This window comes from Crocuta crocuta, unplaced genomic scaffold (genome assembly GCF_008692635.1).
Source record: "Crocuta crocuta isolate KB4526 unplaced genomic scaffold, BGI_CrCroc_1.0 scaffold30, whole genome shotgun sequence".
NCBI lineage: Eukaryota > Metazoa > Chordata > Mammalia > Carnivora > Hyaenidae > Crocuta > Crocuta crocuta.
Genome location: NW_027528345.1, coordinates 1,914,721 through 1,928,479, shown reverse-complemented (window position 1 = coordinate 1,928,479; position 13,759 = coordinate 1,914,721). Strand labels below are relative to the sequence as shown.

Here is a 13,759-nt window from a genome sequence, read left to right as displayed (position 1 = left end):
TTCAGCTTCACAGGAGTTATTGGGTGTTCATTGACTCCTGTTCATGATTTCTCATTCTTCCATGACTCTAAGTTATCACTCCATTACAGCACAAAATCAACGGCACAGGTAATCTTTTGTGAATCCAATGGTGAGTGGTCAGTCTTCATTTTATTCACCTTTCAACATTTGACACATGGTTGATCAATTCTTCCTTCTTAGAACACGCTGACTTCTGCAGTTTCCAGCATTTTCCTTCTTCATCTGCTGCTCCCTCTCATTCTCCTCTGGCGAATCCTCCTCATTTCCAGGACCTCTGAACATGAGGTCTTGAGATATTCAATTTTGGATCTCTTCTTTTTTCTCTAGACACTTTCATTCCCTCGGTGATTGCACCCAAGTTCTACGGATTTACATACCACTCAGCTCCTCTCCCTTTTATAATCTCAAAACATCAGCCAGCGCGGTCCTATGCAGACTGACTCGTACTATGCATTCTTCCGCTCAAAACCCTGTGGGACCCCCCCCATTTCACCAAATAAAACCAGAACCTTAAATAAGGCTGCACAGCCCTAATCCTTCAGCCCCAACTCTGATCTCACCTCCTGCCTGCTTGCTCTCACTCTCTCAGAGCCTCCATGCCATCACTGTTGCTTGCTAGACAGTCCCAGCTTGGAGTGTCTGCCCTTGCTGTCTCTGCTCCCTGGAATACTCTCTCCTCAGGTATCCACAGAATGTTGTCTTTCACCTCATTAAGACTTGCATTTTAATGACATACTTTGCAAATAGCTAGGATCCACTTCTACATGCTGTCATTATCTTTCCTCCAAAATAACCTTTGTCAGGGTTATGATTAAACTTTAGCCTTAGTGAGTTAAAGCCTATCCATATATAAAAGTTTTTAAATATGGATAGTTTGCATATGTTTCAAACAGATGTCCAAAAAGATAGTTACATCATTCTTTGGCACCATCAATGCTTTATACCATTAAAACTAAATATTTTAATTTCAAAACAAATGAAAGCTCTTTTAAATTTCTAAGTCATTTATATGTTTATGCGATTGCTAATTCCTCCCCTAGATTATCACTTCCTTACTTCATTTAGGTCTTTGTTCAAAAACCACCTTCACATGGACACCTTCTCTGAATGCAAACCTCACCCCACTTCTTCCTTCTAGTTTCTTTTCCTTCTTTCCTTCTTTCTTTCTTTTTCTGTGAATGAGAGAGAGAGAGAGAGAGAGAGAGAGAGGAGCAGAGGAAGAGGGAGAAAGAGAGAATCTTAAGTAGCTTCCACACCCAGCAAGGACCCCAATGAGAGGCTCAATCTTCCCACCATGAAATCATGACCTGTCCCCTACTCTCTGTTCTATTTTTTCCACAGCTTTTACCACCATCTGATGTATATTTTTAATTACTCTACTTAATTCATTTAATTCTTGTCTTTCCTTAGAACTAGAATTTTTTAAATGTTTATTTATTTTTGAGCACGCACACACAAGAGAAAGAGAGAGACAGAGAGAGACAGCGAGTGGGGTGAGGGGCAAAGAGAGAGGGAGACACAGAAACCAAAGCAGGCTACAGGCTCTGAACTGTCAGCAAGAGCCCAGGTTGGGGCTAGAACCCACAAACCGCAGGATCATGACCTGAGCTGAAGTCAAACACTTAACCAACTGAGTCACCCAGGCTTGGCCTAAAATTTAAATTCAATTAGGGCAGGATTTTTATGTGTTTTGTTCGCTACTAAGTCCCAGTGCCTAGAAAAGAGCCTGGAACTTGTTAGGTACTCACTAAATATTGAATACGCGATTTAATGAACAACTTACTGTGGTCAAAAATAAAGATTACATTAAGTTAATAATGGCAATAATAATAACGATATACACATTTTAGTATTGAAGCTCTTTATAAAGAGATTTAATTCGCTATAATATATTTAGACACACGACAGTAACACGGGGGAAATACTGATGGTTAGGAAAAGTTTCCACCATTGATACTTCTAGTCCAGAGTGACCCTCAATTATTAAAAGGGGAAAATGCCCTAATAGGAGTGTTTTGTTTCATTTCACCTGCTCAGTTGCCTATTAGTAAAGTCCTAGATCTTTTTCACCATAACATTAATAACTACAGAAGAAATTGGGTTTATAGTTGTTAGAAGGTGGAGGAGGGACAGTTCAGTATCTTCCACACTGAGAAACTACTTTGAGAGGAAAATGGAAGCAAGCCACTTCAAAATATTGACAGAGTCAGCCAGGGTAACTTACTGAAGGAGAAGCGAACAATCCCAGCATTGTGCAGCTATTCTCAGCCCAGTCTGGACCTTAATCCCCAGTTTTTACAGAGCAAGGGGGCATTGTGATGAAGTCAAAGGGTAGTTATCTAAACTGGGAACTTCTGCGCACCCGCCATCTCTATTCGTTATCTAAAGTGGTGTTTTCTGTGCGCCACCTTAGGGAAGCTCAAACAAGCCTTCCCGTATTCCGGTCAGGGTACACATTAACCTCCAAGGGGCTGGAACACAGCCCCAGGAAGGTCATTGAGTTGGCATGAATGAGATGGAGTCAGCGTTGTCTGCATTCCCAAAACCGTGTGCTTAGAAGTCAAAAAGACAATAAAATGCCAATATACTTACTACATTCATATTAGTTGCCTTTCCATAAGTTTTTTTCTTTAATGTTTTTTTAAAAAATGTTTTCTTATGTTTATTTATTTTTGAGAGAGAGAGAGAGCGAGTGAGCGAGCTGGGGAGGGGCAGAGAGAGAGGGAGACACAGAATCTGAAGCAGGCTTCAGGCTCTGAGCTGTCAGCACAGGGCCTGTCACAGGGCTAAAACCCACAGACACTGAGATCATGACTTGAGCTGAAGTCAGACGCTTAACCGACGGAGCCACCCAGGTGCCCCAGTTTTATTTATTTTTGAGAATGTGCACGCTGGGGTGGGGCAGAGAGGGGAACAGAGGATCCTCTGGGATCTGCACTGACAGCTACAGACCATATTTGCTGGATTCTAGCACCTCTGTCTTCCCCTAGCCTCTCCTTTTAGGACCACACTGCAGGTTTTCTTTTTTGCCTTCTATAATTTTAAAGTATCCATGATTGATAATTACTATAAAAGAACATTTTTAAAATGAATTAAACTACCAACTTGGCAAATGTTGAAGAGGGTTCTTAAAAAGACTAAACTTTTCTCTTGAGCATTTATTCAGTTGCCTGTAGCACATATAGTTTCTAGGATCTCAGGGTAAAATTTGATAGGCCTGATATATTCCATTTTAAAATTCTCATAAATTTTCTTAAATGGAATTGTTCACTCTTGACTCCTGAAACAAAAGAAGACTTTAGAACAATTTATAAAAAAATTTGACAGTCATTTTAAGTTCTTCCTGGTTAGAACCCCAAATAAGCTACTTACCATTATAAAGACATAAGCATTTATCTTAATAGAAAATATTTTGGGGGGAAAGTTTATGTTTAAAAAGGGAGCCCTTCGGCTCTGTGCTGACAGCTAGCTCAGAGCCTGGAGCCTGTTTCAGGGAGCCTGTGACTCCCTCTCTCGCAGACACCTAACTTGGGAAACCCAATGCTCTTCATGGACACTCATCAGCAATATAGTAAATTCTTACACTCTGCCACCTCAGGGGAAATTGAAGTCCTCATTCTCCATTTGGCCAGGTTCCCAGTCTTGGTGCCATTGTTTCCAATAACAATTCAGAATCTGACTACTTGAAAGTACACAGGTACTTGGTTCTTCCGATTCTTGAAGGTATTTGGAGTATTCTGAGTACCTTAGCTTTCAAGTGGGAGCCAGGCCTGTAGTCTGAATGCATTGAGTAGTGAGCAGAGATATGGTTCTCCCTCTGTGCTCTCCTCTCCCTTCCCTTGGTTTCCAGGTTTACTAGGAAGTCTCTGCCTGGGGGAGTCTTAGCCTAAGGCACAGAGTGGGGATAGGGAAGCAGGTATCAGCATCTGGGTCATGGCGGCTGCTGTTTGGCCTCCAGAGAATCCACTGTCCCATAGCAACAGGGTCCAGAAAACCAGATTTCACGGACTGCCTTATTTGTGTCACTGTGGTCAAGCTTTACCACATTTATCCATTTGAATATCACTGTGAGGAGGTTGTTATTATTCACTTTTATTTATGAAAATACAAACTGGTGTGTTAAATGCTATGTTAAAAGGATTATGAGACAAAACAAATGATCATAGAAAAAAGGAGAGAGAAACCAAGACACAGACTCTTAACTATCGAGAAGAAATTCATGGTTACCAGAGGGGAGATGGGTGGGGGGGATGGGTTAAAAAGGTGATGGGGGTTAAGGTGTGCACTTGTGATGAACATCCGGTGTTAAGTGTTGAATCACTAAATGGCACACCTGAAACTAATATTAGTTTCTTCATGTTAACTAACTGGAATTTATATAAAAACATTAAAAAAAAGGCCTATTATGGGAAAGTTGAGAATGTGTCCACCTAGCCAGAGAGTGGAGAATCTGGGAGGATCACACACACAGAAGGCTAATTTTGAAGTAGGCCCATTCAAGGTTTTTCTGTCCTACACTGGTGTTGTTCCATGTCAGCTTGTAACAGCAAGGAGATTTCCTCTTAGCAAAATGAAAGTGGAGTTGCAAGGGGCCGCATAGGTTTTTTATTCTTTGTCTGCAGTTCCTGAAATAAACACATTAAGTGCAACTCTATCCATGATTTTAACTACAAACGTACTTAATCTGCTGGTATGTTGATCAGTGCAATTGATAACATTTATGATGGTCTCTCCTCCCTTGAATTGCCTGCAGCTGCTTGGATAACGTTTCGTGCAGCAGAAGGGAGTCAGATTGGTCTTTGTGTTGTTTCAAGCAGTGTAGGGTTGACAGAAGAGAACACTGAGGTTAAGGATATCTGATGAAAATTCTGCTTTAGCACAGAATTGGTTTTTCTCTGTAACTTTTAGACGTTACAATAACATCCCTCTGATTTCCTCATACAATATGGAGTTTACTATTCATGTGTTGCGTATCTACTATGTCTGAGCTACATAAATGAGGCACAGTGTCTGTGGCACATAATCACATATGGGAAATTAAATTTGGCATTCAAAACCTTATGGATTGCTGGTAATTTCTAGACAGTTCTTTCTTCTTGCAGTAGGGAATTATGAAATAAATGAGATCATTTCAATTTCATGTCAAGCATGCTGGAATAAGGCTGGGACTATATTTAGCAAGAGGGATTTTATTTCAAAGATAAATACAAATTTTAGCTACATAAAATCGAATGTCTTCATTGATACATTTTTATTTCAAAAGTAAACATAAGTGGTAGCAATATGTAATAATATTGTAAGTGAATTATTATGTTAAGTTTTTAAGTCAACTCAATCACATTTTCATTAAATGCTCTCAATTATTTTATACACTTTGGTGTTCCCATAAAAATGATTAGTGTGTGTCAATTACAGAGAAATAAGGAGCACTTCATCCTTTGAATCATGACATTTTACTTTTTACAACCTCCTTTTGGGTTATTCACTTTATATTAAAGAAAGTGGTTTTTCAGGTGTTGACTTATTTTTTAAACATCATAATATAAGTTATCCAATTGTTTCTTCAAATAATTTTTATACTTTCAAGGTAATGTAAATAGGGAGAAAGAAAATTGACAATTTGAAACACTGAAGGAGATTTTTATAATATAATTGCATATTATGGAAAAGTTGAGGAAATATTGTTTAAATCTGTAATCATTAGTTGAAGGCCTGTGTGTCAAAAACCTTTGGTAAAATCTCCCTTATAAGTCTATATAGACAGAAGAATTAATTTTGTTTTCCTTCTGTGCAACAGAATTAAAGAAACTGGGGAAGTGAGCTTGGGATCTGGGCTTATGGTTATACCAGCTGTCCTGCTCAATCTCTCTTTTGTGTCAATGTCCTCATATGTAAAAGAGTAAAAAAATACTATCACATAACGCTGTGAGGAGCATATTCTTCTTGGATCCTCCTTATCCCCAAATGTAAAAGAACTTTTAGCCGCTTTACATTTGTTGATGGAAGGAAGGTGAGGTTTGAAGTTTGCAGCTGGTAGATGGAGCCAATATTCTGATTATTCATTCTGTTCAGTTGCTTAAGTGACAGACTGTGGTCTGTGGATCATATCACAGGTATCAGTAGCTGAGAAAGTAGTAACTTGGTATCCCATCAAACACATTGGTAGTAACTTGGTATCCCATCAAACTAACACGTTGAATATTTGTTCTGCCTTTACTCAATGACAGCTAGGAGAAAATTATTTTGTGGGAATTAAAATAATATGAAAATGAATTGACCTTGGTTTCATGTCCAGTAATATGGCAATGATTTGGAGGAGTCTACCTGTTGAAAACTAAAAAGCTTAGATAAAAAGAAAGATCTGACACAATGGTATAGAATTATCTGGCCAAAGTCAAAGTGAGGGTAGGAACACGGTGATGTAAGCAGAGCACAAAAGCTGCCCCCCTTCCTGGGGGAGCTTTTGCTGATCCTAGGGAACGTGAGCTGCAGTTGCCTCAGCTTCGAGTGGATTGGAGGCCAGAGGATATATGCCAACACACCTCACACTTAGGACTCAAATAGACAGCTGTTTCCATTAGGCGGGGACACTGAATGGATACATGTCTATATAAGTGGGAAGCAAGCATAGAACCAGCCCACCCTCTCCCACTGGGGAGGACAGCAATGTCCTGAGCCTTCCCATGAGTTCTCCCTCCCAGGGCTGCAATCCAAATTCACATCATCTATAGTATTAAAAGCAATACCACTCAAACTATTGATTACGTGAGAAATGTCTTGAAGTCCGTGAGTTGGCAAGGAAGATGGCAAAGGAATTTAGATTTATATTTTGGTAAACAGGTATGTGTTGTCCTTTCTACAGTAGCCACTGAAAGAATAAGGACAGAATGTATAATTTCCAAATTAGTTGAGGAGAAAAAAGAAATTATAAAATATTTTCCAACCCAAATAAAGGCAAGAAATGACTGAAGTAGAAACAGAGAAAATATAAGACATAAAAAATATAATATAGGTATACAATCAAATAGATCAGTTTTTACATTAAATGTAAGTAAACTTGATCAATTATGATTTTCAGACTTGATAAAAAAATAAAAATCCATCTGTATGCTATGAAATACAACTAAATTTTAAAGATACATAAATGTTGAAAATAAAATAATAGAAATACACATTCACCCACACAAATAATAACCAAAATGAAGCCAAGCAGCTATATATATATATAGACGAACTAGACACTAAGGCAAATATTACTAGAAGTAAAGGGGATCACTTCATAGTGTAAAGTGTTTAATTCATTATGAAGATGTAACTTTTAAATATATATGCAAAATAGGGGCGCCTGGGTGGCTCAGTTGATTAAGTGCCTAGCTTCAGCTCAGGTCATGATCTTGTGGTTAGTGGGTTCAAGTCCTGCATCAGGATCTGTGCTGACAGCTCTGAGCCTGGAGCCTAGAAGCTGCTTCAGATTCTGTCTTACCCTCTCTCTCTCTGCCCCTCCCCCATGTTCTCTCTCTCTCTCTCTCTCTAAAATAAACATTTTAAATATATATGCAAGTATGCATTTGAATTTATATAATCACATATTTTCAAATATATAAAGCAAAAGTTAGCAAAACTGCACAAAGTAACTAGGCATTTAAGAGTGAGAAATTTTAACATACTTTTCTCCTTTTCTCAGTAATTGATAGAGCAACTACACAGAAGCACAAATCCGTGAGGACAGAAGTTTGAATAGCACAATGGACAATTCTGACACGATGGAAATAAGAATATTGCAACCAATGTCTTTACCATATGTATTTTTTTCAACCACACAAGGAACATTTTTAAAAACTTACCATTAACTGGCTCACAAGCCATTAATTTAATCATTTAATTTTAAAGGGCTGAGATTATACAAGTGTATTCTCTCACCAGAATGTAATTAAGATAAAAATCAATCGCAAAACTGTGTCATAGGTTGGCAAGCCAATTCTGATACAGAGATATGTGCAGGAGGCTTATCAGGGAGTACTTTATGGGTCCACACATAGGTGGGGGTATAGGTAGAAAGGAAGCAAGATGGGGAGAAGAAGTAAGGTGGTGCCCCAGACATGAGAGGACCTCGGTTAACTGCATGGAGAACTTTGTACTCACATAGACCGGGTTTTGGATATGGGATACCTGGAGAGCGCAATTTAACCTGAGTATGATGACACTTTCACCAGAGGAATCTGTAGGAAAGGATGTAAGACAAGTTGACAAACTTCCCAGCAAGTGGGGAAATGTGGCCTTCAGTACAGGTGGCATCGAGCAGTATCTGTGGGAGATAACTCAAACCCCGATATATTTGTAAAGCCATTAAACACATATATCAATAACCAATTGCTTTGAATGCATCTGTTGATCCTGGGAAGATTGGGAAGAGGTTTTGTAGGACTTCTGGAGGATATGGGACAGAAGACATAAATGGGGATCTACCAAACATGGGAGTCCAATTACAGATTCATTCCACAACACTGCAACCCCAAAGAAGTAAACGCTCAGAACGAAGGTAAACCAGATCCCAGTCACCCCACACTTTTACAGCCCCTCCCTTCAAGTCAAATTGTGTTGATGTTGAGCATAGCAAGGTGGTGATAAAAGAATCAGAGACATTGTAACTCTGAAGTCATAATAGATTTATAGACCAGATTTACATCGCCTGTGTTTCCAAAAAGCATTAGAAGATTTGTTATCAAAAGTAGTTCCACTGGTAGTGTTTAGGCACCTGGAGGAAAAAAACTGGCATTTTCTCTGAAGGAATATACACTTATTCTATCAGTCAGTTAATATAAATAAGTTTTTAAAGACAAGAAACAGTATACAGCCCAAATAAACAAAGCCTACAAGAAATAAAACAACATGAGAGAGAAGATTCAGGATCATCTCAGAGCAGGAGACCAGCTAAAACTTTAAACATGTGAATAGTGAAACATAAAACCTGAGATAGAAACAAACGAGAAAATGTCTCCAGGGTGCAGGAAACAAAGTATGACGGAGGAGATCTGGCTTGCAAATAGTCATCTTCTCCCCGCATCTTTGACCATCTTTCCTGTGTATGTGTCTGTGTTCAAATTTCCTCTTATAAGAACACAAGTCATAGTGAGTTAGGGTCTACCTCAATGACCTCATTTTGTTTTCATTGACTCTTTAAAGACCCTATCTCCGAATATGTCTACATTTTGAGGTGCTATATATGAGGACTTCAACATGTGAATTTTTGAGGGGACACAATTCAGCTCATAACACCATCATTTCAAAATGGGGGAAAGTATAAGATGGCAGAGAACATATTGGGGGAAAAGGCTCTGGAAAACATCCATATTCCAAAACAATAGAAAGGGAGAGACTGAGACAGAGAGGCTTGAAAGAAGGAGATGATAAGGGGAATCGCAAGTAGGGGAATAGTCTATGAGGATCCATCTGGACTGAATAAAGCAAATGAGTGTGGCGATGAAGGCATTATGTGATGATCATTTAGAGACAGTTTATAGAATGAAAGGCTAACTGAAGTGGGTAGAGAAGAATGTGTAACTATGAAGGCACAATGAGAATGAAAATATAGCCATGAATGTTAAGAAATAAAAGAAAGCTGGAAAGAAGGAATTGATATAAAAACCGGGAGCAATTGTGCAGGACAAATGATAGGGTGATGTTTAAAAACAGGGCTCTAGGTAGAGCACAAGAAGGTATTTCAGTGATACTAATGCAGAGAGAAGACACAGATAATAAGACTTTTGTCTGGAATACGGCTTACTATGGACCTCTTTATCAAGAGAAGGCCAGTGTCCAAATTCTTAGAATTTTATTCAGGAAAGTTGATGCTATAGCTGTATCAATGCCAATATTATGTCCTGCTCAGAACTCTGACAAAATTTCTTTACTCTCTTAAAAAATCATTATTTGAAAATCTGTTCTGGGGTGCCTGGATGGCTCAGTTAAACATCCAACTCTGGGTTTCAGCTCAGGTCATGATCTCATGGTGCATGAGTTCAAGCCCCACACTGCGGGGTTCCTGTGTGGAACCTGCTTGGGATTCTCTGTCTCCTTCTCCTTTTCTGTCTCTCTCCAACTATGTGCTTTCTCTGTCTCTTTCAAAATAAACAAATAAACATTAAAAAAATCTGTTCTAATATTACCAATTTCTTCTGCCTGCTAACTACTACTATAAATGATTTTGAGAAGTTAAATTGGAGGTGGTAATTTACTATGAAAAATTGTCTATTGTCAATATCTGATGCTAAGCACTATGTACATTGAAAAATTATATTAATTTAAATAATATTTATTCAAAAATTTAATGGTACTTTTGTTTTTCTTGGTGTGAAACTTCCCTTATAAGAGTAATTTTCTAATTTCCAGACACTCAGCTTTCCAATATAATTTCAGATCATAACATACATGAAAGTAAGGAACTTCTTGTCCCATAGTCCAAACGAGTGCTGTTTAACATTTTCTGTATTTGCTTCTGGTACAAATGTTAGTTTAAAAAAATAAACTGTCTTGCCCATACTGATGCTATTGTTCTTTCAACTGTTGACTTTTCCTCTGACAGCATATCACTAAGTGAACAGACACTTAAGCCACATCCTTTTAAATCAAGACGGAAACATTTGACTATTGTTCTTTTTGGTGGATATGCTTTTACACTATGTACAGTTGTTATGCAATATATGTTTTAATATTATTAGATGGTTTTATCTGATGGGTATGTTGTTACAAAAGAGTTAAAGTGTTTCATTTCCTTGTAAAATACAAGTTAACTAATGAAACATTCCAGAACTAAAATGAGTGAGCCTCATTTACTACAGGCAACTGAATAAATCCTCAAGAGAAGTTTAGTTAGCATTTTTTATATGTCCCATACACAGGTTAATATAAAATTTCATATTAGATTACAGACCTATGTGTGACAAATAAAACATTATCACAAAGTTTTAAAATTCTTAAACCTGCTTTTAAGAATGTTTATTATTCCATTTAAATACAATGCTCATTTACATATTCATAATTATCTTTGTAAAAAATTACAATAAATACAAAGTAACAATGAGAAATATCACAGGAACAAACTCATCCATTATTTTAAAAATCATCCTATAATACACCACCAGTGAGTTCTGAGAATATTGAATGGACTAGCTCTCCTGCCATAGGGAATTGTTTGAAATCATGACGACTCTCTAGGCCCAATGGATTTACTGAAAAAAGTTTTTCCTTAAGACAGAAATGACACTTAAATTGTTTGTTACCTAGATACTTGACCCTGACACTCCTACCGTGGGAAGATATTTAAACAATTTAGGTATAATTTAGAAGACTGGGTTAGCAGGTATTTTTCCCCATCATAACCTGAAACTCCTTTCTTCTTCATCAAAATAAAGAGTGTTACAAACTTGCCCCCACGATCTCGATGGGATTTGTGGAATTCTGTAATTCTGGAAATAGGTTCCTTCCTGAATGATGCAGGATTTGCAGAATCACAAATTTAGGAAGAAGATGGGTAGAGATGGTAGAGCGGAGATTAGAGACAAGTAACCAGCAGTCTGGCTCACCACTGAGAATCCATATTAAAACATAAAAAATATCACTTGAAGACAGAGCACGGTATTTCCACCAAGTATACACATTCCACGGAATCCACATTCAAAGATAGAATTGCACACCAGGAAAAGAGAAAGTGACTGTGTCTTTCCTGGGTATGGGAACAATATATTTCCTCATCAGCACTCTCCATGACATTTTCTTTTAAAAGGATGGAAGATGCATGAAATACATTGTCCACATCAGCAAGAAAGAGGACACATGTCCCAATGAAGGCCTTTATTGGTGAAAATTCACTGTTTACAAGCCTGTATGAGAAATGCATTTAAAAGCAGTCTAAGAAGGAATGTATTACATGTGAACCGGTCCTAATATTATTACTCCACTTTCAAAATACATAGAAAATAATCAAACAGCAGTCCTGTTTAAGCGCAGAATTTTAAATAAAGTTTACTTCCATTATGGATAAAAAAATTAATCACTTTGTAAATTTTGGCATGAGTCCTGCAATTATGTACTTTTTAGATTTCATTAGTTAATCCACAAAATTAATTAGGGTATGTATGAAATATAATGTCATATTTTAAATAATTCTTTAAAATATTTCCACTGATAATTATTTTTACACATATTTATATTTAAAATAAAATATATAAACATTCCTTCATATACACATGAGCTTTTTCAAAAAGTGGAAGTGCCCTTTTCATAGGTAAACATTTTTAAAGAAATATTTACAGAAGAATAATTTTCCCATACAAAGGCAAAGGTCTCCAACATCCCTCTTATTCAACAGATATTCTTCTCATTTTTTCAGCTAATTCTTTTCTCACTTCAATATGTTTTTCTAAATTTTGCACTTCATGCGGAAGATTGATGTCCCAAACAGACAAACAAGATTGTATCTCTACAAAGGAAAAAAAGGAAATCATGTTTCAAAGATCTCCAATAAGGCCTTTTTATTTTATTTCAAATTTATTCATTTATATTTAGTTATCTTATACAAACGTATATATAAATACAGCTAGAAATAATTTACTAAATCACTGCCATTTATAAGAAAATACATTGGGAAAATGTTTAAAGCATATTACAGAAACTACTACATTTCAAAAAGAGTGTGGACATTTAATAACCTAAGAAATAGTTTTTTTAAACAGTGTTCAAAATCAGACCTCATGGGGATACAGGTAAGTTGTAAGGAATAAATAACCATGTTTAGTTTAAATCTGAGCTAGTTCTCATTTTATAGTGGTTGATATTTCTACTTCATCTGAAAAAATACATAATACTGCTAAATTGCTAAACCTTAATTTTGAAGATTTAGTTTTAAATTATTTACACTAGAACGAAGCTACCAACTAAAAATGGTTGAAGTATTTTAGTATACGTTATATTTATTATCAATGTATAAAACATATAGCATGTTATAATCATCAACGTCCTTGTACTGTGTTTGGAATACAGTATCCTATTAAACATTACCTTTTTGGTGTTGTGTGCCTTCTGTACTATTCCGAATATACCCCAAAACCAGCATGACATTTCTAAGGCTTCCTTTAAATAAAAAAGAGTCTTCTGTTAAAACAACGTAGTAAGATGAACTTTAAAAAGTCATTAGAAATTACTTTATAATTCTGATAGGAGACACTTCAATTATACTGAATGAAAATGCTCCAAGACCAGCAATTATTTAATGTTAGAAAATTTGTGGCCTATTCCTTGCTATCATTTTTATTAATTGTGTTAATCTGAGAAAATAATTTACTCTTTGAAAAATGGGTTTAATATTTATACACCCAGAGTTATAATATTAAATGAGATAATGTGTGTGAAAGTGCTTTGGCACTGGTCAAATGCGAAGCATTTGGATACAGAATTGGACGGATGATATGCTGATACTCTGTCACAGAACCAAGTCATTCACTAATTTACTCAACATATATTTGTCAGAAGACTTTTATATAGGAGGTGAGGCCCTGGGAGTAAAGGAGTAAACAAACATATAACATATGCAGACCCATGCAACCTTCCTGGAGTTTATTACATTCTAGTGAGGAGATTGGTATTAAGGAAAAAACAAATCATGACCAGGAGATCGATGCTACACAAGGGAGATGTTATGAGAGCTCCAAAGAGGGAAGTTTGACCTAATCAGTGTTCTTTT

At 36.8% G+C, this 13,759-nt stretch overlaps 2 protein-coding genes across 2 annotated transcripts in view; both read right to left on the bottom strand.

Annotated features, from left to right (window-relative positions):
* The window catches only part of LOC144222944 (mucin-19-like), a 73,736-nt gene extending 73,433 nt beyond the window's left edge, over positions 1-303 (bottom strand). The window contains exon 1 of the mRNA XM_077753654.1: positions 213-303. Coding sequence (XP_077609780.1) covers positions 213-303 — 91 coding nt within the window. The remainder of the gene's footprint in view (positions 1-212) is intronic.
* Positions 304-11,856: 11,553 nt separating this feature from the next.
* LRRK2 (leucine rich repeat kinase 2) overlaps positions 11,857-13,759 on the bottom strand; it is a 144,963-nt gene continuing 143,060 nt past the window's right edge. The window contains exons 52-53 of the mRNA XM_077753653.1: positions 13,078-13,149; positions 11,857-12,499 (exon numbers count right to left, since the gene is read on the bottom strand). Coding sequence (XP_077609779.1) covers positions 12,378-12,499; positions 13,078-13,149 — 194 coding nt within the window. The 3' untranslated portion in view covers positions 11,857-12,377. The remainder of the gene's footprint in view (positions 12,500-13,077; positions 13,150-13,759) is intronic.